A 26286-nucleotide genomic window follows, 5' to 3' on the forward strand; every position below is an offset into this window, starting at 1 on the left:
GCGGAAGTTTAAGGTGAGAGGGAGGAGGTTTAAAGGGAATCTGAGGGGTAAGTTTTTCACTCAAAGGGTAGTTGGTATCTGGAATGAGCTGCCAGAGGAGGTGGTGGAGGCAGGAACAGTAACAACATTTAAGGGGCGTCTGGACAGGTGCTTGAATGAGCAGGGCAGAGAGGGATAGGGAACTAATGTAGGCAAGTGGGATTGGTAGAGATGGGCATGATGGTTGGCATAAATGCGGTGAGCTGAGGCTCCTGTTTCTATATTGTATGACTCCACGGATAAAGAAAATTCATCCCACGTCTGTCCTGAATGGGGAAACCCATTATTCTAAAATTATAACCTTTGGTTTTAGAAACACCAGCCAGGGAAACATAAACTCCAGCTACCTTATCAAGCCCTAGAAGACCTGCATATGTTTTAATGAGATTACCACAACTCAAGCAGACACGATCTCTACTCTGATCAATGTGATGAATCATCACTGCAGTCAGTCCATTGCAAGTATTTCCTCCAGGAAGGGGGACCAGATCCATACCCAATATTCCAGGTATGGTTTTACCAGAGCCTGTATAATGGGAGCAAGACTCTAGTTCTCAAATCCTCTTGCAAAAAATACCAATGTACATGGACATTCAATAAATGAAAACATAATGGTAGGTCTCTGGACCTTTCATCTTTATACCTTCATTTGCATGCAAAGTTCTACTACAATATGGAGCTTCCAAATTATTTCCCTTAGATTAGTTCTTGAGCTATTAAATTTCCTTCCCTGCTAAAATGGAGCCAATAACCTGGAAGATGAACTCAAAATGTCAAATCCAGTCAATGAACTGACTGTATTGCACTAGACTCACCAACTTTTAAGTCAATATTCAGTTTGTTCCAAAGTTTCAGGTAACCACATCTAGTTATTATTTTCAAGAATAATTACTAGATGGACAAAAACAATTCACATCACTATATTAGAGGCTAACAGAACTGAGCCCTGAAAGTGGATTATCAACATTATCATAGTCAAATGCACCTTTCTAAAGGATGGTCTTGTATTTGCAATTATAGCCACATAACCCAACGCTAACAGGTTTCACTGATTCTCTCAACTAATGGTGAAGGAACTGACTGGACTGTTTGAAGACTGAAGTGCAATGCAAAGCCATTTTATTTTAATCTATATTAAAATTGCCCTAAAAATGCTTTCTCAGCTAACGACACGTCATAGCTTAAACAGCGATTAAAATCAACATGGATGATATGATCTTTACATTGTCTGTGGGATATTACATTGCAGTTATTCTTTAACTCACTAACATTAAAAACAAAAAGAAAGTACCTTCAAGTCTTTTAGAGTCTCTACAATCTCTGTTGAATTAATTCCTTTTAATAATACTCTAACAGAAATACATCAATTCATGTTGTACAAAGTAGTCTGAGAGTGGTGGTAACTGAAAACGATCTGTTACCACACCTGCATGAATTCAGATAGCCTTCAGAATGATGTTTGATTCCAAAAAAATCCAAAGGTGTTCTATGCATAAACCAAGGTATGAAAAAATTTAAAATTTACAGGTGTCAAAACAAATGTGCAAAAAATAGTAGATGACTCTATTAGCTATAAGACCTGCATGACTATCTTGTGATTTCTAAGGATAGAGACTATTTTGATGAGAATAAACCTGTTACAAGGATGTGAATTTTCCCCCATTTTACAAGAAATTGAATTTTTTTTAAACATGATTTTCCTGTACTAATAATTAATTACATCAGCAGAGCCTTTGGCCTTCTGAGAAAGAGAGTATGAAAATCAAGACCTCAAACCTGGCACAGAGCTTGTAGTCTTCAGCCCTCGTTGCCCACCATTCTGAATGCCTCTGAGACATGGACTACCTCAAAGCACTAGATAGGTATCACCAACAATGTCTCTGCAATGTCCTCCAAGTCCTCTAGTAGGATAAGTAAACCAACATCAGTGTCCTCTCCCCGGCCTAATTACGCTCAGCTTAGCTCCAATGGCTGGGTCACGTCGTTAACCTGCTTGACATTAGACTCCAGAAACAGACACTCTACTCCAAACTCTGTCACAGCAAGAGATTGCCACAAGGATAGAAGAGACAATTCAAGGGTGTCTTCAAAACCTCTTTGATGAAGTGTTGCATTCCAGCCAACCTCTGTGAATCCCTGGTCTGTGATCACTCTTGAAGCAGCAGCATTTGGGATTGCACCAACAACCTCCACACCTTCAGCAGGATCGCTTGGAACCCCAGCGAGAAAAGTGCACCACCTCCCATCTGACCACCTCACCACCACCCTACCCAGTACTTACTGCCCACACTGTGGCAGAGACTGTGGATCCCACAGTGGCCCGTCAGCCACCTCAGAAACAGAGTGGAAGCAAGTCATCCACGATCCAGGAGGACTCAGTAATGAACACCGTAGAGACATTGTGTTGTACAGCTTGGAAATAGGCCCTTTGGCCCAACTCGTCCAATGCCAACCGAGGAGCCTATCAACGCTAATCCCATTTTCCTGCATTTGCCCATATCCCTCTAAACCTTCCCAAACTATGTCCCCGTCCAAATGCTTCTTTTTAAACAGAAGTACTGGGATTGTACCCATCTCCACCATCTCCTCTGGCAGCTTTTTCCATACAGCCACACCCTCTTTGAAAAAAAAACTTGCCCCTCAGATTTCCTTCAAATATTTCCTCTTTCATCTTAAACCAAGGTCCTCCAAGTTTTAGATTCCCCTGCCCTTGAAAACTCTGTGACCAACTACCCTGTCTAAGCTCCTTATAACTTAATAAATTTCCATGAGATCATCCCTCAGCCTTCTGAGTTCCAGTGAGAACAATCCCAACTTATCCAGCATCACTATTCCAAGCAACATCCTGGTGAATCTCTTCTGCATTCTTTCTGGTGCTACCACTTCCTTTCTATAGTGTGGTTACCAGAACTGCACACAATATTCCAAGTGTAGCCTAACCAATATCTTGGAGAGCTGCAATATATCCCAACTCATATACTTTCTAACCCTGCCCATGAAAGCAAGCAAGCTGAATGACCTCCTCACTACCCTATCCACCTGTGTCACTATTTACAAGGAGTTATGAATGAGCACCCCAAGGCTCCTCTGTACAGCAACGCTAAGGTCCCTGCCATTTACTGTATATACCCAGCCAGTATTAGATGACCCAAAATGCATTATCTCATACTTATCTGGATTAAATTGTATCTGCCACCACTCTGCCCAACTGTCCAGCTAATTTATGTCTCTCTGTATCCATAGGTAACCATCCTCACTATTTGCAACTGCACAATCTTCATGATGTCAGCAAACTTATTTATTAGACCACAGACATTCTCATCCGTCAAGAAGATTTACATTAAGGTCCCAGCACTGATCCCTTTGCTAAACACCTTGGACCCCTTGTGCTCTAACATTCTGGACCAGCCTACATGCAGGATCACGCCCAAAGCCTTGTTAAAATCCACGTATGGCACGTCTACTGCCTTGTCTTCATCAATTGTCTTAGTAATCTCCTAAAGAAACTCTGGATTTGTGAGGCAGGATTTCCCATGCACAAAACAATGCTGATTCCACCACCAATCAGTCCCTGCCTTTCCAAGTGATCATAAATCCTATCCCTAAGAAATGTTTCCAATATTTTCCCAATCACTGACACAAGACTTACCTGCCTGTAGTTCCCTGGCTTATCCCTACTGCCCTTCTTGAATATGGGAACAACATTAGCTACCCTCCAGTCTTCCAGTACACACTCGTGGCTAAGGATGATGCAAAAATTTCTGTCAGAGTACCCGCAATGTCCTCCCTTGCTTCCTGTAACACCCTAGGTTAGATTTCATCAGGCTCTGGAGATATGTCCACCTTAATGTGGTCAATATTTTTAGCACCTCCTCTTTCCTGATGCACACACGTCCCAGACAACCAGAGTACATAACCTTCAAGTCTCCATCCTTCGACCTGGTGAATACTGACATGTTCATTCAGGACACCACACATATCCCCTGCTCCACACAAAGACTTCCCTTTTAGTCCCCAAGGGGACTTACTCTCTGTCCTAGCTATTCTCTTGCTTCAATATATTTATAAATAAAGTTCATTAAAAATTTATCTACTTCAACGCATCCAAGTCTGCATACTTACCAGCTTGGTTTGAGAGGTCACCAGTACTTCCCTGAAGCGTGGCAATATTCACAGCAACTTGGTCTTCCTCTATGATAGATATTTAATCAGCAAAAATAGGGAAAAACAGTAATTTATTAATTAGTAGGCAAATATGTTAGGCCAGATTAACTATTTACAATAAGGATGCTTAGCTCAACAAATTCCAGAACTCCTAGAATCTTGCAAGTTGGTTACAAATTGCATCCATGTGCTTTGGATGCAGAGATCCAGCAAGATCTCTTGAAAGCACAACAAACTCCAAGTAAATGTACCACTTAGGGACTAAAATGTAAAATTTTACATAACAGTAATTTAAGACAAAACTATTTGGGACATTGATCACACTTACCAAAAGTGGGAGGTGGGAAGAAGGTGCAGAAATCAATAGAATAATCATCTTTTCATGAAGAAATCTTTAAAGAGTACCTTAAGAACCAGGTGGCCGGCAAGGGTTGCACAGATTGGTGGGCTGTGTGGTGCTCAAAATATTCAGCTTCAAGTTGTCTGCCATACATGAGAACAGAGTTCAGGAATTCAAGGATGGAACAGAAAACAGAGATTATTTGCAGTAAAACTGCATTTGATGCTCCAGATGACTAAAAAAAATTAAAATGGCACTTAGAATTAAAAGATTTGAACCAACCACTGGGTCTGACAACATCTGTAAAGAGACAAAAAAGGACTTTCAACTGGCTGGTTGAGGAATTGGTCATGAAAATATTAAAAATCAACTTATCTGGTTGAATGCTTAAATGAAATGGAACATGGACTCTGGGAAATATCCCTTCCTCATTTCCTGTACACAATCCAGCCAAAGGGATTACTTTAAATCAGGATAGCCTACATTAAACAATGTAAATGGAAGGTAGGATTTCAGTTGGACAGAGAGAAAACATTCTGTTTTCAAGTACAGCTAACAGAAGTTACATACATTGTATGAACAATTCACTATCAATATTCTTAACATTAAGCCGTTTAATTAAGATGCAAGTGAACAATCAAATGTTTTTGTTTTGCTCACAATGCCTGGATGGAACATGGATTTGGTATTACCCTTCAATCAAAATACATTGATAAATCTTGTGGTAGCAAAAGAATATTCAAAATCAGATTCTATGTTAAATATCTCATCTACATTTTCATGTTACACATAGAAAAAGAGTTTAGTCTTGTAAAGGAAATAAGTAATTGTGAATAAGTGAGCTGTCAAATAAATGAATCTTCTGACTCAATGCTGACCTAGATTAACACATGTACCTTAACACAATGATATTGCAACATGATTCAATACCAAAACAACAGATGGCTGGAGCTGAGAATTTAAGACAAAACGCAAACTTGATTCAGAGAGAGTAAAAAAAAATGCCCTCATTAAACAAGCTACCAACTAAATTAAGACAAGCTATTTTAGAAGAATTTTTAACCCCAAGTTATATATCATCTCAAGTGCTGGGGGCAAGAAAGATTTCCTACCACCATGGATTTAAAATCCTGTACTTTTAAAGCTTAAGGCACTTTTTAAACTCTTTTAATCTGGATATCTCAATTTCACTTCCTATGACTTGCCACTAGATGGTGCACAACAGCAGCCTTAGGTCCTTGAGTGTTTTTGACTATTAAAGTTGAGCTGCTTTAGCTCACTTGATGCCTTCCCATGATAGCAGTGCTCAGTTTGCTGTACTTACATGATAAATCTCAAAGTACTAACCTGGTTACTACCACCCTATGATGTAGTGCTCCAATAGGACCTCTAAGCCATAGGCTGCCACACTATTAACCAAGGACAATTAACCCTAATCCCGATGAAGGGTCTCGTCCTGAAATGTCGACTGTTTATTTCTCTCCATAGATGCTGTTTGATCTGCTGAGTTCCTCCCGCATTTCGTGTGCGTTGCTCCAGATTCCAGCATCTGCAGGATTTCTTGTGTTAACCATGTTTAATAGTATTCGTTCAAACACTTTAATGATCCACTGGAGATATTGAATGCCTTGTGAGTGAGAATGGGGATGGTGACCTGTATGGTACAGCTGATTTTGTTTGTAATTGAAATGAAATGATAGAAAGGAACATTCAAATTTCTCAAGGTATGTTGACACGAGAAGGAAGATTATCTAACATTTGTGGAATTTTGATGCCAAATATGTAATATTGTCAAGTTTATTTTTGTAATAAATGCCAGCAACATTTGGCCCTAAATGTTCACTTACATATCGCAAGGATTAAGTCCCAAATTTTGTAGCTAGTTTTGGATTATAGTTGCACAAAAACTTAAGAAAAAAAGCAAAAAAGCTTCATCCTGTAATAGTGTCCAACTATCAATTGATCCGGACTACATACTTATGCACAGGTGTTAAGCAAAACACAGATTTTAATTAGTTTATTATAACATTGTTCCCTGTACATCACTTCTGCCAGAGGAAAATACCAAATCCATATCATGGTTGTAAATACACAGAACATGATTCTAACATCAGTTTTAGTTCAATCCTGAACTTTCCACCATAATGATAGATTCCAATAGTTAATGAGTTGTCACAAAGCTAATATGACTAAGGAAATCAAAAATAAAACTTGTCATTGCCATGTTCAAAGGGAGTCTGCCACACAACGCTCACTCTTTAGTTTGTTGAATATGTGAAGCACAGGACTCAAGGAATATTTCTTGACCTGCAACAATGAGCAGATACTAATCAGGTGATTAGTAAGAAGTGACAGTAGCCAGTTACAATTCAGGTTAGATGGTCAGCAATGTCAGTCAATAATCATTTCAGAAGAGTTGACCATTTAAGGGAAGCAAACGTAAGCACGTAACATCATTGCATGGAGATGTTAGTTAATGATCAAGTCAGTAATAGCTTGCTGCATGATGATCACGATCATGGGCTTTAACTGGATTCAAATCATAAAATGCTTAAGTAATCGAAACTGAACTTGGAATAATAATATTTCAAAAGATGCAGGTAACTTTTATTATGATTTAACAGCAATGGTGCTGATGTATTTACTTAAGAGTAATTACGGTAAAATGATCTAATTCCACGAGACTGGTTGACCATCAGGCATTAAAAAGTCAATGTTGGCCAAATCTTTAACCAAGGAAAATGAGAGCTAGTGTTTTTAAATAAGCTAGACTAGGAACTAAATACATATTTCTTGAGGAACAAGACAAAAATAAAAACACATGTCAGATACACAGCTAACACAAAGATCAATGTGCAAATAACAAGGGCTAAGCAGTAAATTAATGACAAAAATAAACTGAATGCCTTACTTTTTTATCCCCCCTAAGATCTTCATCCTTTATTATAAAGAGCACATGCTCCAGGTTGGGGAAAACACTTAAACTAAACTGCAACAAAAGGGAAAAGGGTACGTGAGATTGAAATAAAAACAGAATGCTGGAAATACTCAGCAGGTCAGGAAGTATCTGTGGAGAGAGAAGTACAGCTTACATTTCATGGTGATGGCCTTTCGTCAGAATTACTGTATTTCCAGTGTTTTCTGTTTTTATCTTTCCAGCATCTGGAATTTTTTTTGCGTTTTGATCATTTGAAAGTAACATTCAAAAATGTATTGAAGAATGATATAAATGACAAGAGCAAAGCTTAAACAATTTACAAAAGCAAAGTCCATATCCATGGGTGGCCTTTAGCCTATTCCTTTATCACAATCCATGATGAAAAGATTTATTATATTACAATTTGTGCTGTCTTCCTGCCACCAAAGTTCTGGAGATTTTGTTCATTTTCTGTGGCAGCAAGCATTTACCGAGGGACATTAAATTCAACAAAAATGCCTTCATTCATTGTGAAGAAGATATTCCACAGTATATATTACAGCATATTAAACCCAATCATGTAAGGTAACCAAGGACAGTGATATCGTACATGGCTCTGTGCATGTTATGTCATGATTCTCCTTAGCCTGTCATTTGGTTATTATTTGTCATTATTATTTACTCAATGAATCTTTGTGAAGAATGTAATTGCCACCATCACAAATAAAGCATTTAAAACAACCTGCTTTACATCAACCTGCATGCACACACTTAATAACCAACCACTGGCTGTTTCCTACCACTAGACACAAAAGTTAGACAAAGCACAAATGGATGTATGAAGCTTGTACTTCAGTGAGTAGTTAAAGCACTTGGAAACAGAGACCAACTAAGGAAGAGTAATTTTCATTCTTTTGTTGTATTTGAGTTGAAGAGGCAATCCTCTGCAGTTTCTTCAATAAGGAACTCTCTCACCCTTTTTCTGGGAAAGCGCGTGAAGACTCTTCGATAGCTGCTCCCAGCTGCAGAAGAAACAAAATTATTTCACAATTCATCTTCATGTTCGTTTGGCTCATTCAATCGCATCACTTTACTGCATTAAACTTCAATAACGACAGAACTGAACAACCACTATATTTTAATTCCAGCATCTTTCTCATTATAGTCATCCTCATATGTGGCATGAATTTACTTTTCACTAATTTCCATCTTGTATCTCATGGCCATACTACCTTAGAATGCATTTATCTTACATTGTGTACATGCATACTAAATTCTGATTTGAGGATCTTTTTGAATTCAAAAATTAGAGCAAGGAGTGATAAAATCTGGAAAAGTTTCCACATTGACATGGTGAGGTGCCTGCAACCTATGGTCCGTGTCCTTCTGGTTGATATAGGTCCCAGCACTAAGAGGTGCTGTCAAACCACAAACCATAAAGCCAGAACTTCAACAGTCTGGGCTGCTTTGATGTAGAACACACCTTTAGCTCCCCATATCATATATGGACAAATGTACAAAACTTTCTGAGTGACTAAGGGTTCTGTAGCTACTGATGAAAGGCAACATTACATTTGTTGTAATGCATATAGTAAATAACCAAATACATAGAGTATTTGGACGAAAAACAAAGTAACTTCCTTAGTAAAGCTACTTGGACAGTGCCAGCGACCAGGGTTCAATTCTGACCGCCATGTGCAAGAAGTTTGTACATTCTCCCCGAGTCTGCATGGGTTTCCTCCGGGTGCTCTGGTTTCTTCCCACATTCCAAAGACGTATGGGTTAGGAAGTTGTGGGCGTGCTACATTGGCGCCGGAAGTGTGGCGACACTTGCGGGCTGCCCGCAGAACACTCTACGCAAAAAGATGCATTTCACTGTGTGTTTCCATGTACACGTGACTAATCTTATCTGTATTGGTTTCTGATTAGTAACAGTGTTTTGAAAAACTGAAAATATTGCATTTGACCTCAGATAATTTAAAGTAGGAAGGTATTTTGTCCCTGATATTCTTAGCTAAACTCATCCTCAGAAGTCACTTTGGAAGCAATATATTTGAGGCCATCTTTCATAACTAAATATTGCTTATTGGCAAAAAGGAAGTTTGCACCTACGTCATTTGTAGAATTTTATTTCCGTGTCCACACAATCATAGAAGAGGTCTGCTACTTCCGAAGGGTTGATGGGCTCATCACACTTCAATATATCTTGCATGGCCTCCAGACCTTGTTTTTCCAGACCCAGTATAGCTTGCAAAAGCTTTTGCCCAGGCCCCTATTAAGAGAAATAGCAACTATAAAATGTTGAATATATTTTATAACCCATTATGAGTTGTATCTACTGGTGTCACTAAAGCAACGTGAAATAGACTATACTTTACAATGTTTGCAAAAGGTCTGTTTCACAATCCAAATGAACAAAATTACAACTGCAAAAACTATGCAACTAACAAGCAGAGTAACAAAATTACATTCCTCACTGGAAAAAAGACTAACTTTTTCTTCTTTTAAGCTATAGTTATCCACTGACAGTAACTGATACAAGTATGTTTAGGAATCCTTGATTCTGTTGGAAGTATAGAATGTCCCAGTACAGAAATTAGCTGTCAATGGTTTCTCCAAGAGTCTAATTCCACACTCCTTTCCGCTGCACTTTCATTTATTGGCAGGTTGTGGACATCACTGGAAGGCCAAATATTAATCTCTATTCCAAAATGCCTTTGTGAAAGTTGCAGTGAATCATCTTCAATCCATGTGAATGTATTGACACTGTGCTGTTGGGTAAGAAATTGCAGTATTTCAACCCAGTGCTGATTAAGGAACAGCATACACTTCCAAGACACGAGATTCTGCAGATAGAACATAGAACACTACAGCACGGTACAGGCCTTTCGGCCCACAATGCCGTGCCAACATTTTATCCTGCTCTAAAATCCATCTAACCCTTCCCTCCCACATAGCCCTCCATTTCTCTATCATTCATGTGTCTATCTAAGAGTCTCTTAAATGTCCCTAACGTATCTACCCCCACAACCTCTGCCGGCAGTGCGTTCCACGTACTCACCATTCTCTGTGTAAAAAACTTACCTCTGACATCCCCCACTATAGCTTCCTCCAATCAGCATAAAATTATGCCCCCTCATGTTAGCCATTGTCGCCCTGGGAAAAAGTCTCAGACTGTCCACTCAATCTATGCCTCTTATCATCTTGTGCTGGAACAACACACAAAATGCTGGAGGAACTCAGGTCAGGTGGCACCTACGGTGGGAAATAAACAGTCGATGTTTCGGGTTGAGACCCTCCATCAGGACTGGATTCCATGTGTGGCTTGTATGCAACTTAGGAGTACTTGCGCGTGATAGCAAAACCACACATTTGCTGCCCTTGTTTTTTTTCTGGGGGGTGCAGGTCACAGCTCTGGGAGATGTTATCAGAGACATTGTGGGCAGTTCCTGCAGTGGATACCATGGTTGGTACACAATGTAGCCACGGTGGATGGTGGGAGAGGGAGTGATGTTTAGGATATTGGGCAAAGTGCCATTCAGGCGGATTGCCGTGTTCATCAGTTTGTCTCCACAGATGCTGCCTGATCTGCCGAGTTCTTCCGGCAGTTTGTTTTTTGATCCAGATTCTAGTACCTGCAGTTTCTTGTGTCTCTAGGCAGATTGCTGTGTTCTGGATCGTGTTAAGCTTTTTTTTTGAGCCTTGTTGCAGCTGCACTTATCCAAGCAAGTGGAGAGTTTTCCCATCACATGCCTGACACGAGGCAATGTAAATGAGTCATTCACCCTGCCTCTGTCCCGTGGTAGCTACAGAATCTGTAGCTGGTCCTGTGGTTTTTTTTGTTATTTATTCATTCATGGACGTGAGAATTGCTGGTGATCCTAGCACTTGTTTTCCATCAGGACAATCGAGAAGTAAGGGGACTGAAGGGGCAGTGAAGAGTCTGTAACATATATAGGCCAAATGTGCTAACAGCAGCAGACTTCCGCCCATGACGGGTATCAGTGAACCTGATAAAATTAATGATAACCCCATGGTTTCATGGTTACAGTTGCTAAGACCAGCCTTTTATAAACTCGAGATTAATTACTTGAATTGAAATTTCCCAGCGTCCATGGTGGTACTTGAATTCCTGTCCCAGAATCAACGGTTCAGAAAACCAGCTGCTCATCCACTTCCAAACCCTGTGCTACCATACTGCTGTTTTGTAGTCAGTGATAAAACCACGATAGGAACCCAGAGGAAGTAAACGCCATTGAATTTCAAATGGAGATGGTCAATGCCTGGCAGTCGTCTGCCACTTGTCAGCCAATTCCTAAATGCTGTTGTTGGATTTGACTGTTTTAAGTAGTTTTTTTAGACATGTACAGTGTTTAATACACCTCAAGTGGCTGCACAAGGAATGGCCGCTTCCTAGCTTATTGGTTCGTCCATCAGGTGAATACGTGTTTTCTCGTTGGTTGGTTTTGCCACAGGTATCTAATATATTTTCTGATTGGGCTATTGTTAGCTAAGGAATACCTCTTATCTCAGGTATAAAAGGTGTTTTTTTTTGTTAATTTCTCTCTTGCTCCCACTCCCACTCCCCGCCACCGGTCCTAGCTCATCTTTGGTTCCTTTTGTCTCGGCTCATCTCCCAGTAGTAAAGCTAGTGCCATGTGCTCTGTGACTGTTTCTTTGTTTTAAACTTTTCCAATAAAACTTTGTGAAGCACCAAGCTGTTTTCAACTCGTTCCTGGACTCCTGAAAGAAGCTGCGGATTCGAAAATAACTGGATCCGACAATTTTGGCGTAGTCGGCAGGATGGTTATGAAAAACAGAGTTTGAAAATTCCTCAGACAAAGACAGAAGGTAAGAGCATCTTCCACTTCTGAACTGTTGGGGAAATCATCAGATTCTGCTTCAGTACACCATCTGAAGGAAGTTTAAGAGTGAGAAGAAAATTCTATTTTACCTTGCTATTTGAAATATCTCGGGTTGAAACTCTATTGATAACCGTGGCCAAACCAACCAATGAGAAAACACGTATTCACCTGATGGACGAACCAATAAGCTAGGAAGCAGCCATTCCTTATGCAGCCATTTAAGGTGTATTAAACACTATACATGTTAAAAACTAATTAAAACAGATGAATCCAACATGCAATCATGGCCTTCTTCATTAACCAAGGAGTCATAAATGGAACTGGGCATTGTACGATCATAAGCAAGCATCTCCACCACTGGCAAGAAGGACAAAGGATTACTGATGAAGCAGTTGATGATAGGTGGATCTTGGTATTTGGCCTGAGAAACTCCTGCAGCAATGTCTAGGAAGTGGGATGACTGGTCTCTGACAACTTCAATCTTCTTTATTTGATCTATGTTTGGTTCCAACCAATGGAGGCTTTTCCTTTCCTCGATAACTTCAGTTTTACCAAGGTTTTTCACTGCCACGCTCAATCAAATGCTGCCTTGATATCAAGAGCAGTCAGACAGTCTCATTTCACCTCTGAAATTCAGTTCACTTGTCCATACTTGGAACAAGTTCGGAATAAGATCTAAAGCTAAAAGACATCTGGGAACTGGTTCTTGGTAAATGTAACTTGATAGGATTTCAATGCCTTCCATCATTCTGCTTACTATTGAGAGAAGATTGATGGGCATAATTAAGCAGACTGTGTGGACAAGGTGTACCTAGGAAAAGCTCCACTTTCTTGGATGGATGTCTGTGTTGGAGTTGTACTGGAACAGCTTGGCCAAGGGAGGGGCTTACTCTACAGCACAATCCTTCATCACCACAGCCTGAACACTGTTAGGACCCCAGGCCTTTTGGTGCCCAATGCACTCACTGTTGCTCGATATCCTGAGGAGGATTGTTAAAACTGGTTTCTGTAATGGTGGGGACTTCAGGAAGAGCCTGTAGGATATTCATGGATCAGGTATGTTTATAACTTACCACTGATCCTTGGAAATTATGTACACCTTGGCTAATTAATAAAAAAAAATTGTGTTCGGCTTCTTACCTTCACTCATCCAGAGCTGATAATGAGCTCTTTAAGCTTGTGTCTTCCACCATGCAAGTTATTACAAATCCTTCACCAAATGAGAGCCAAGTTCATTGACGTTATTTAAAAATCCTTGACATTAAAGCTGTTCCCCCAACTGCTCCACACTCCTCTGATATCAGATTACTTCCATTAACATCACCATTTCCAAGCATCATCTCCTCTCTCCACCACTGTCCTGGAATTCAAAATGCCTTCATAAATTGCCTCCCTTCAGAATACTTCCCTCTATCCAGGCTTTGGTTCTTCCAGCTCAGCCAACTTAATTTTCTTCTAATCTTCCAGCTCACTTTCTACTTCATTAGGCACTCAGATATTTTCTTTCAGAGAAGGGTTACACACTGTTTGCTTGCATCAGCAATTTGAATCTAGCAAGTCAAAACCCCTATGACAACGACTCAGAACTAGCAGTCTGTAGGATAGATTACCTGGGTCATCAGTGATGAGCCCTTTAATCACGCATCTTAAAACAGACTTATCCAACATTATAAAGAGCATCCTACAAATATACTGATTCTTTGAGATTTCAGTCACATTGTCCAAGGGCTTGGTTTCCATCCAGTTCCCTTGGTGATAGAACCACATTCATAAGCTTCTGAACAGATCACTGTTCTAGGTTAGAATACTGATCACACAAAAAAGTGCTTTCGTTAGCACTAAAGATTCACAGTTGGCTCAAAGACAATGTTTCTCCTCATCAAAAATCACAATTCCACTCCAATCTGCAAACTGCATAACACTGCATATGATATTTTTGCAGGTTTTTGGTGTGTGTGTCTCAAATAATAGCATGTGGCGTTATGAAAAGAAGCACTTTCTGCTGTTCACCGAGATGACAGGATTCACTCAAGTCCAAAGGAAGTGTCTGCCTCGTGGTTTTATATTTTTAGAAGTGCACATCAGTGAAGGGGATTATTGTCCTTAGTCAATGTTAATAAAGCCTACTATCTTAGAACATAGAACATCACAGCACATGTACAGGCCCTTCAGCCCACGATGTTATGTCAACATTTTATCCTGCTCTAAGATCTAGCTAACCCTTCCCTCCCACATAGCCCCCCTTGTCTCTATCATTCATGCGTCTATCTAAAAGTCTCTTAGATGTCCCTAATGTATCTGCCCCCACAATCTCTGCCGGCTGTATGTTCCACGCACCCACCACTCTCTGTGTAACAAACTCACCCCTGACATCGTCCCTATACCTTCCTCCAATCACCTTAAAATTATGCCCCCTCGTGTTAGCCATTGTCGCCCTGGGAAAAAGCGCGACTCATCACCTTGTACACCTCTATCAAGTCGCCTCTCATCCTGCTTCACTCCAAAGAGAAAAGCCCCACCTCGCTCAACCCATCCTCATAAGACATGCTCTCCAATCCAGGCAGCATCCTGGTAAATCTCCTCTGCACCTTCTCTGGAGCTTCCACATCCTTCCTATAATGAGGCAACCAGAACTGAACACAATACTCCAAGTGTGGTCTAACCAGAGTTTTATAGAGCTACAACATTACCAGGCAGCTCTTGAACTCAATCCCCCGACTAATGAAGGCCAACACACCATACGCCTTCTTAACAACCCTATCGACCTGTGCGGCAACCTTGAGGGATCTGTGGATGTGGACTCCAAGATCCCTCTGTTCCTCCACACAGTTTAGAGTCCTGCCATTAACCTTGTATTCTGCCTTCAGATTCAATCTTCCAAAGTTTATCACTTCACACTTTTCTAGGTTGAACTCCATTTGCCACTTCTCAGCCCAGCTCTGCCATCTTGTCATCATAATGTTGTTCACAGGAACTTGCAGTGCACAAAATGCCCAACGTGCTTCCTATTTTAGAATAGTGACTTTACCTCAAAAATCAGGAGAAGTACTAACCATGTCCAAGTATTTTTTTTAATTACTTGCAGGTATGCATCACATCAGTACCTCAATCAGGTGACTATTTTGCATGCAATTCTCAACAGTGAGCACTGGGCACCAATGGAAGCTTTTATTCCGTCACTAAGTTCAAGGTCTCATGTCGCATCAACAGACATGGCCCTTACAGCTAAAATCCCTCATCACCATGCACGGACAGATTCTCTGGTTAATTTTCTTTCACAGGTCTGAACCCACCTCCTATAAAAAATGTGATCACACGCTTACCGCCATCTGGATGAACGTCAACCAACAGCACAAATGAGGCACCGAACACAAAAAAACCTCCCCACTCAATAGAAGGTTCAGTTAATCTTTGCCTAAACTTTGCAAGATGACGGTAGTCAGAAGAAACAATAGTGCAGTGTTGTTTTATATGATTTAACCAAAGTAACTGTCAGGTAGACATTGGAAAAACAAAGCAAAGTAAAACAGGAGAAAGGATTAAATATTGCACAATTAGATACAAGTAAAGCAGAGAGGGCTTTGCTGGAAACAGTTTAAGAACCTGTAAGTTTATATCAAATAAATTGAGACTGATTTTGTTAATCAAAAATATAATTTCAATACCAAAGAAAAATTTAGAACCCACGCTTTATCTGTTACAAGAAGCAACATCTACCCCTGCATTATTTATAATGCTCAAAATAAATTATGAATGAGATTTGCTGTTCCTTTAACAGTAACACAAGAATCACTGTGAAATCTAATTAAAGGCTCATCAATATAAAACGTGAGGAAATGTGAGATTCAGGAGCATCGTGGTGTAAAGCAACATCAGGAAGTCTCCTACCTCTTCAGTTTCCATGACTGACCTGGCACATTCATGTGCCCGATACAGCTCGTGTCTACGATCAGGTCTGCTCTGGAAACGTGGTTGCTGCTTTGCTGGATCTTCATCACCAAAGCTCGGAGACTGTGTTTTAGGGACTGGCTTAACGTTATCTACAAAGATGAAAGGTTTGAAGATGGACCTAAAACAAATTGAAATTTTTTCTACCATTAGTGATTGCCAAAGGTCTTCTTTCAAACAACTGCACAACTCTAAGAAACACTAGAATTGCAAAATGTGTGAAGATCCCTGTTAAAAATATTGTCTGAAGCATTTTTATATTGCAGAATCATTTCTTCAACAATGTGCTTAACCTTGTGGCGCCTGGAACTTGCCCACTGGTGTTGAAGGGGAGAATCAGGATACCAGTAGCAGAGCTGCTTGTGTTATTTTTCCTGATGTAATTGTTCCAAGTGCTGCAATTACAATTTTGAAAGTTTCTGTCTAGCAACCTTTCATACAACTATGGGACTAGGAATGCAAATACGATACTGCAGTTGTGATCACTGACCAACAGCACGATTCACAACAGTCAATAAAGATTGGGAGCTACAGGCACTAGAAAACAAGCCATTAAAATTTCATCCTTGTGACCTGTATAACTGTAAAAACATCAGAAGCATACCTTGGGAAGTGATGTTGGAGGATATTAAAGATGCCTGAGTCATGCTGATACAGTGGTGAGCATAACTGCTTTTCCAAGTTGTTGATCCACGTTTAATTCTTAATTATTACAGTTCAATGCCTTTGGTGCGTGTCAGTTGGCATGGACTGATGAGCAAAATGGCTTATTGTTATGCAGATCTATAAATGGTACATTACATACACCACCCATTTCTCTTCTGGACAAAATCAAGTTCCTTTCCCTCCCACGGAACTGAGAAACTAAATCATGCTTACATCATTCCAATTTCATTTATTAATTCAATTAAGAGATCTTAGTTTTATGTATGGTCAAATAGTGCACTATATTTTCACCTCATCTTATTTTATTCTCAAAACTTTGGTGCAACCTGTTCAGTTGAATACATCACACTTCAACAGCTTAATGGAGCACTAGGTTTGGAATTCAACTAAGTGAGGACTGATGGAAAAAAACAGGTAGTCTTTCCAATTTTCTCAACAAAAGGCAGAGTGTGCATGAGAGAATACAGCAACCTAGAGTGGCCCAGCAAAGGCCAAAATATTCTGCAGACAGCAAACAATTTAATTTAGCTTCTGAAAAACAATGCACTGATAGGTAACGAGATCTGCAGTTCTGTTTAGGTCTGTGAACACCTCAATAATTTCAATCTCGAATTAAGGAGGGAGCAGAGCAGGGGGGTGGGGTAGTATTTAATAATTTACAACAGGGGGATGTCAGGGTCAAGTTTTTTTTTTACACAGAAAGTGGTGGGTGCGTGGAACGTACTGCCGGCAGAGGTTGTGGGGGCAGATACATTAGGGACATTTAAGAGACTCTTAGATAGACACATGAATGATAGAGAAATGGAAGGCTATGTAGAGCAGGATAAAATGTTGGCACAACATTGTGGGCCGAAGGGCCTGTACTGTGCTATAATGTTCTAGAACATTATCTGAATTCATCTAATCTATTGGTCCTATTTTTGCTGTTTAATGTTGGGTTCATAAAATGGTAGTTGGCAATTGCCAGGAATAAAATCCTAAACAAAATTCTGCAGAATATTTTAGAATCTGGATAAGAAAGTATGAGAAAGCAATGCCAGAGCTGAAGACAGCAAATCTTGCAAGTTAACAATGAACAAAGATGTTTCTATTGAGCAGAATGTAGTGATGGTGGTGGATGGGGAGTGGGATGGGGGGCAGGGAGGAGAGAGAGCGAGAGCGAGAGAACAGCTTGAGAGGAGCAGCAATGCTGGAGACATTCCCACTGGGCCTTTCTTGCACAGATCCAAACAGTTATCAAAATGTCGAATCAATAAAGGCTCTGATGAAATGTTGACCTTGTTTCTCTTTCCATATTTGCTGGCATTTATTTGCATCTTTTCCGCCCATATTACCATGTAGAATGAATTGTTGCAAAGAAAGATCCAAAAAGAGAAGTTGGCAAAGTGGACTTGTCAATCTGTTACTGTAATTTCTGCTCCTTGAATGAAATGTATCCATCACATTTCGTGGGAACATTCATTAGGATTATATTTTCTGGGAAAATCTGAAGATTGACAATGCAGATGAAAATATCCTGATACTGATTCAGTGGTGTTGGTTTTATGAATGTCCGGGATTGATTTCACTGTATCAGTTAGCATGTTTAGCTGTATGAAAGCCATCTTCCACTCCTCAGAAATGGAGTGGAGAAAAGTTGTCTTCAAGCCCAGGGGGCTCTTAAAGAGGAAGAAGAAAGCTAAATAAATGAAAAAAAAGCAGGCTGGCTAGAAAAAGACAGCACTTCTGCAAATACAAAAAAAACCTTGCGTAGAGACTATCAGGACTGATGCAGGGACTCGACCAGAAACATTGACAATTCTTCTCCCCTCACAGATGCGGATGGGCTCGCTGACTTCCTCCAGCAGTTTATTTCTTGCTCCAGGTTCCGGCATCTTGTGTCTTTGTTATACTCCTCAGTAACTATTTTGGGGACCACACTATCGTGGGCCGAAGGGCCTGTTCCTGTGCTGTACTGTTATATCTCTTACTGTCTATGGTCCTTTTACCGATGTTCCATGGCAGGACGCCTGACTGGAGTACAGGATAGAACCAACCGTGAGAAAGATGAAGGATCCTTCAGGACAACAACTGACAGCCCAGGGAGATGGATAGAAACCACTCACTGTCAGCTGAGTGAGAGTTGCTCCAACCAAGGGATCTTAGTTTTCATAGCCAGCGTAGCATACTATATATATGGCTTATGTGTAGGTTGGTAGGTTAATTGGTCACTGTAAATTGCCCCTTGTTTGTAGATAACTGGTGGAATCTGTGTGTGGGGTGCAGTTAATGGCAATATAGGAAAAATAAAATGGATTAGTTTAAAATGGGTGTGAGCTGGTCGAAGCAGACTCAGAGGGCCAAGGGGCCTGTATCCATGATGTATCCACTCTCTGAGTCAATTTAATATCAACGTTCAAAGTCATGAATGATCATGGCTGTAAATAAACTATTCCCTGTTGCAGAAGTGTTAGTCGCTAGAGGACAATAGTTCAAATCATTAAGATAACTGCCTAGAAAACAGGGGTTGGATCCTGAAAGGAGGAAGGGATCAGATTCATTCAAAAGGATTTGAAGTGGACAGATAAATACTCCAAATCAAAACAATCTAGGGCTTATGGGCAAACAGCATGGGGGTGTGATTAATTAGATAGCTCGACCAAAGAGCTTGCACAGGCATGATGAACCAAATGGCTTCCTCAGTTTTGTATCATTATGTTTCCCTGTAGGAACGATGTTAAATACAAGCAAGTTGTCAGAGAAACAGAACAAAATTCCTGGAACTCATGAGCAAGTGCAAAGTTTGAATAACTAATTTATTCAAGTTCTCAGCATCGGGTTGTAGGAATGTTTGTTCAGTTACTGCAGAATGAGCAAACATGCTTTTGACTTAGCATGCTTACCTTCTGTGCACATCCAAATGATATATGTGACCGTTAGTTATGGAACCATTTCCTGATGCCAAAACAAATTCAGTGAGTTGTGATGTGGTTACATTTTATACAATATTCAGCTGGCAGTAATTCGCAGGCTACTGACCTTCTACAACATTTAAAACCTTGGGCTGACGTCAACGTAGGCATGTCGTTCAAGCCAGGGATACTTTCAGTTTGCCACTCATTGCTTTGTATGAGTCAGTGTCAAAGATGCAAGGCTTTACAATCACAGCGCAGCTGGGGATCAGTGCAGCAATATCAAATTTCACTTTACACCAAGGGTCTTTGCATCCCACTGCTCGTCTTTGACTACTTCATTTGGGTTGTATGGGGGTATCCAGCGAGGAGAGAAGTAGTTAAAGGTGTTGCCATACAAATTAAAGTGCCTGTCATTACTACAGTTGTGAACAAATGTGCTGAATAGAGCACAGTAGTGTATTTTCAAAGTGTTTGTTGGCAACAGTGACACTTCATGCATCTGGAAAATGAAACAAGACCTGACCACCTGGATGAAATGCATGATATTCTCTCTGTCTGATTTAACCTACACATCTCGACTAATCGTTGTGAACCTCCATGGATAAGGTCTGCATGAGGATCTTTGCAGGGTAGAAGATCTCCGGCAATTGCAAAAGTTGTAGGGGTTTATTATAAAACTCATCTGAAACTTTGTTTAAAGCTTCTCAGCAAGACTCTAACATTAAACATGATTAAAATTTCCACATGATTTCTACCAGAAAGCAACAGAGTCTGGGTGGCATTCAAATGAATAACAAAAAAAAAGTATTTGAATAGGATTATTGATGCTTTATGTTCAAATTTTGGAATGTATTTATTCTCTTTAAAAAGTCTGTTCACCCGTAGCAATCTTTTCCAAAGGCAGAACTGCACATTGGCAACAGAGTCTGATACCATGTAAAATGCACAGAAGAAGGAAGCTAAGACACCTGGGAGGAGGTGCTAAAACGTTCCTTGTCTTGCACCCTGAAACTTTCACTCAGTCATTTTAATGACCACAGAGGTAGATACCAGCAATCATTAAAGCCTCACTCAGGTCTATTCTAATACTGAAGCGATAATTATTTTAAAAATAGATTAAAGGAATTCAGTCACTTGATCTGCTTTCCACTGAAGAGACTGATTGGTAGGTTTCATTAGCTGCAGTGATCTCTGGAACCCACTTTAAGTCTGAATTCAGTAATCAGAGGTACCAAACCCCAGGTTCCAGTCACCTTTTAGTTAAATTGCAAGATGAACTTCAAAAACAAAATTGCAGCCGTGTCACAGATAAAATGGACAAAATGGATTTACTTTCTACCAGTTGAGTGATTCTGAGTGTCAGGGAGAGGCCAGCTGGGGGCCCCATGGAGCAGCTGAGGAGGAGGTTGCATGCCTCAGGATGGGGCAGGCACGGTAGTGTAGCGGTTAGTGTAATGCTATTACAGCGCCCAGCGACCCGGGTTCAATTCCGGCCGCTGTCTGTAAGGAGTTTGTACGTTCTCCCCGTGTTTGCGTGGGTTTCCTCCAGGTGCTCTGGTTTCCTCCCACATTCCAAAGGCATAGGGGTTAGGAAGTTGTGGGCATTGCTATGTTGGTGCCAGAAGCGTGGCGACACTTGCGGGCTGCCCCCAGACACACTCTACACAAAAGATGCACTTCACTGTGTGTTTTGATGTACACGTGACTAATAAAGATATCTTATCTTAAAGTTATTTGCCCATTGCACTTGATTTGGTTTGATAATGTAGAACCAACCTTGCAGGGTCAGGAGTGGCAGTGAAGAAATGGATACAAGTTGAGTTGCTGCCCTGAGGAAGAACGGACACCATGCTTCCTGTGATGAGGAAGGAATCCTGATCCACGCAGTCCTCGCCACGTAGCACATCAAGCATTGTTTGCAAGGTGATGCTTCCTGGGGAGAAACAAAAACACTGAGCTTTACCACGACAATTCGGGAAACATCTGAACCTCCAAATACTACATTGTTAGAAATGTATTGATTTGTCCTGAAACCCTCTGCCTCAGCTGAGCTGCTGCCAAAACCGTCATCCGATGCCTTTGTTTCTTTGAAATTCCTGGCTGGTGTCCCATATTAGGAAGTTGTGGGCATGCTCTGTTGGCGCCAGAAGCGTGGCGACACTTGTGGGCTGCCCCCAGAACACTCTACGCGAAAGATGCATTTCACTGCGTGTTTCGAAGTACATGTGACTAATAAAGAAATCTTATCTTATATTCCATAAACTTAAGGTGATCACAAATTCTGCTCCACTTTTCTCATGTTCCTTTTATTTAATAACGTTCATCCAATTCCTGTTAGGTAATACCCAATTTCAAAGTGCACATACTTTTCAAATCCTTCCATGGCCTTGCCCTCATGTCCATGAACTCCTTGAGCTTTACAACTGTTGGAGATCTCGGTGCTCCTCCAATTCTGGCCTCTTGACCATCTCTGCTTTAGAAACAAAATCACCCCACTGTTGACACCTGGGGTTTTACCTGCCAGAACACCAAGGTGAGGAATGGTGCATTGGGACAAACCTTACTCTGAAGTAGTGGCATTTCACCTCAAATGTCAGCAGGCTTGGGATTCCCATGCAAAAATAGATGCCTCCAAATTGCTGGCTGTTCTTTGCCAGTAATTTCCTGACTGCCCTCAGGTGTGGAGCAGTGCAGGAACAGTGACTTCATTCTCTTGGAGAGAAGAATGGCTGTGGGGAGAAAGGTATTAAATAATTTACGACTTAATTAAATGAGTTTAGTTATTTGTTTCTCACCCTCTTAAAATTGTTTTGAATTGTTTAAATCTTTTTCTAATGTCTTATAATTTTTACTATTTATATGTTTGATTTTCTAAATGATTTTAATGCTGTTAAATATTTCAGAATGTCAGCTCCAATATTCTAACCCTCATCAACTCTCACACACACACTATTAACTACACTGGCTCCAAGTCTATAAAATCTCGACTAAAATGCACATTTGGTCAAATCCCTCTATGGCTTCTCCCTAATCACTTTGACATCGCTAATCATTTCAACCCTATAACCTTTGATTTTTGCACTACTTCCCCCCAGACGTAGCCTCCTGACTATTCCTAATTTTAATCCCATTACGATTAGTAAACTGCAGCTGCCTGGCTTCCTAGACTCTGGGAATTTCTCCTGAAGTCACTCAGTTTCTTTGTTCTCAAAAGATTCATCAATTCTAATTTCTGCTTATGCAGTTGTGTCAAACTTGATCGATATTTTTCTTCTACAAAGTACTTGTTATGGGGCCTTTAATTATTAATTTGCCTCCAGCAACACCAAATGATGCTTGAGTACTAATGATACCAAGGCAACAGCCATTCTGCACCCAACAGAATCAGATCAGATTCAGGTTTATTATCACTGATATATGACGTGAAATGTGTTGTTTTGTGGCAGCAGTACAGTGCAAAGACACAAAAATCTATAAATTACAAAAATAATTAGTGCACAACAAAAAGGAATAATGAGGTAGTGTTCATGGATTCATGGACCATTCAGTAATCTGATGGTGGAGGGGAAGAAGCTGCTCCTGAATCATTGAGTGTGGGTCTTCAGGCTCCTGTACCTCCTCCCCAATCGTAGTAATGAGAAGAGGGCATGTCCCGGATGGTGAGGGTGCTTAATGATGAATGCTGCCTTCTTGAGGCATCGCTTCTTGAAGACATCCGCGATGGCGGGGAGGGTTGTGCCTGTGATGGAGCTGGCTGAGTCTACAACCCTCTGCAGCCTCTTGCGATCCTGTGCATTGGATCCTCCATACAAGACTGTGATGCAATCAGTCAGAATTCTCTCCACCGTATATCTATAGAAATTTGTAAGAGTCTTTGGTGACATACCAAATCTCCTCAAACTCCTAACAGAAGTAGAGCCGCTGGCATGCCTTCTTCATGATTGCATCGATGTGTTGGGCCCAGGATAGATGCTCTGAGATGTTGATGCCCAGGAACTTGAAGCTGCTCACCCTTTCCACCACTGACCCCTCAATGAGGACTGGTGTGTGTTCTCCTGACTTCCCCTTCCTGAAGTCCACAATCAGTTCCTTGATCTTGCTGATGTTGAGTGCGAGGTTGTTGTTGTGGCACCACTGAACCAGCCGATCTACTGCACTACTGTATGCCTCCACATCGTCATCCGAAAGTCTACCAACAACAGTGGTGTCATCGGCGAATTTATAGATGGGGTTTGAGCTGTGCTTAGCCATACAGTCATGACTGTAGAAAGAGTAGAGCAGTGGGCTAAGCATGCATCCTTGAGGTGTGCCTGTGTTGATTGTCAGTGAGGAGGAGATGTTATTATCGATCCGCACTGACTGTGGTCTCCCGATAAGGAAGTCGAGGATCCAGTTGCAGAGGGAGGTACAGAGGCCCAAGTTTTGAAGCTTGGTTCATGCCATACCATGAAGATAACAATATAGGCTTAAGAATATAAAGTAAAGAAAGGTAGTAGGAACTCCCAGATCAGCCCATGGGTAAATACTTTGGCCAATGGATTAAAACAACAGCGATTTAAAAATGGAGATTGTTCTCCAAGTTCGAACATGAGAGTCAGATGATTTTGCAACCACATAATTCAGACAATAACATTAGATAGAGGGGTATTTTGAAATAGTTTTAAAGTATATTCAGCAAATTCTAGTAACACAGTATTTGATAATATGCTACCCGTAAAGAAATCTGGTAAGGAATCTAGAAAATGTTACTCTTACACAGAAAGCAACTTGTCTCACATGCATACACACACATCTTGCAAAGCTAGGTTTGTTGCACTTAAGAGCAGTTACTCAAAGATAATAAAATGATGTAGATCAGGAACCATCCAACCTTACTCATTTTATGTAAAGTAGGCATTAGCAGCGAGACAGCCATTAATTGCCCCCATGTCAATTGTCCTTCAGGAAGTGGTTGTGAGCCATTTTCTTGCATCAATGTAAAATGTCTGGTGAAGGTGCCTCCACAGTTCTGTAATCATAAGGGTTTTTGTTTGGTGGGGGGGGGGGGGGGGGTGGAGTTATAACTCCCCCCTCTGATAATGAACAACAGTATATTTGCAAGGCAGCATGCTGGGTGACATGGAAAGGAACTTGCAGCTGGTTTCATTACTTGATTTGTACTGAAGTTAATTGCCCAAGGCACAGCAATGCATTAATTGCGAGTGAGTCTCAGTCCCTGCCTTGAAATATTGGTTATGATTCCTGCTCTTACTGACCCCCATTGAACTTTGTCTATTTAAATGAGGTTAGCCCTCTGGATTAAATGTTTTAGCTGAAGTCCAATCTTATCTTCCTCACCTGCTGTAACTACAATCAGAAGGAAGGAGTTGCTTAATTCAGAGCTGCACTGGTGTTGTCTCTTGTCTAAACTTGAGAGTTGCCATTATACTGTAGGTGAGCTCCTTGTATCGAAAGTGACTCCAGAGAGAAGTGAAAGTTTCTACTGATGCAGGAATCAAGGGTAAGGGATGTACATTCCCCAGTGTCACTGACCTGCATTAATGCTATTTGGAATGCCTCATTTGTATCCTCTCGTGCACAGGATGGATGTTAGGGATTGCAAGACACTTCGGGACAGATGACTTTATTATACCATGATACTCTGCATCTCTCCACCAGTCTTTTCATAAAGGATTCACAATCCAATTGACACGCAGCTAGTGCGTTGCCATAGGAATTTGTGTAGAGGCCTCAGCTATGTGCACTCCGTATTAGTGACTTCGACAGAGACCAAATGCAACATTTGCTGCCAAGACCAGGGTGTAGGTCCAAAAGCAGAATACGAGGAGGGGCTCAACGTGTCTGTAAGGTGAGGGGGCAGAATGACAGTAAAATGGGATGTTATCAACTTTAATTGGAAGAATAGGGAAAATAAATGATTTCGCATATTTCACTTATATATTGGAATTGAATGGTGCTATATCTGTTTTTTTTAAACTTTACACTACTGAATGTAACAACCATGAATGTTAAGGTTTTGTTTTTGCACTGTTTCTTCCTTTCTAGATATCTTTTATTATGAATAAAGTTTTTTTTGGCGGGGGGGGGGGGGGAAATTTTCAATTAAATATTGGAATTGAGAAAGACCTCAGTATCCTTGTAGAAGAAACACAAAGTAAGTGTGCCAGGGCTGAGTAATTAGGAAGGTAAATGGAACTCTGCCCTTCTTTGCAAACGGATATTGCTACAACTGTACACCTACAGTTCCGACCTTCTGACTGGAGCAAAGGTTCACAGGATTGACTCCCGGGATGAAGGGGTCATCTTTTGAGGAAAGATTGAGTGGAATGAACCCACATTCTTATTTATTTAAAAGACTGATGCATGATCTTTGATGGGGCCTGACAGGGTAGAAGTGACAAGGACACTTCCTCTGTTGGGGGTGTCCAGAACTAAGGGACATAGTATTGGAAT

General features: G+C 40.7%; 1 protein-coding gene across 1 annotated transcript in view; it reads right to left on the reverse strand.

Annotated features, from left to right (window-relative positions):
* Nucleotides 1-6533: 6533 nt before the first annotated feature.
* LOC127570475 (secernin-1-like) overlaps nucleotides 6534-26286 on the reverse strand; it is a 48523-nt gene continuing 28770 nt past the window's right edge. Inside the window, exons 5-8 of the mRNA XM_052016096.1 lie at nucleotides 21610-21766; nucleotides 16214-16394; nucleotides 9573-9732; nucleotides 6534-8482 (exon numbers count right to left, since the gene is read on the reverse strand). Coding sequence (XP_051872056.1) covers nucleotides 9574-9732; nucleotides 16214-16394; nucleotides 21610-21766 — 497 coding nt within the window. The 3' untranslated portion in view covers nucleotides 6534-8482; nucleotide 9573. The remainder of the gene's footprint in view (nucleotides 8483-9572; nucleotides 9733-16213; nucleotides 16395-21609; nucleotides 21767-26286) is intronic.

Source organism: Pristis pectinata, chromosome 5 (assembly GCF_009764475.1).
Source record: "Pristis pectinata isolate sPriPec2 chromosome 5, sPriPec2.1.pri, whole genome shotgun sequence".
Lineage (NCBI taxonomy): Eukaryota > Metazoa > Chordata > Chondrichthyes > Rhinopristiformes > Pristidae > Pristis > Pristis pectinata.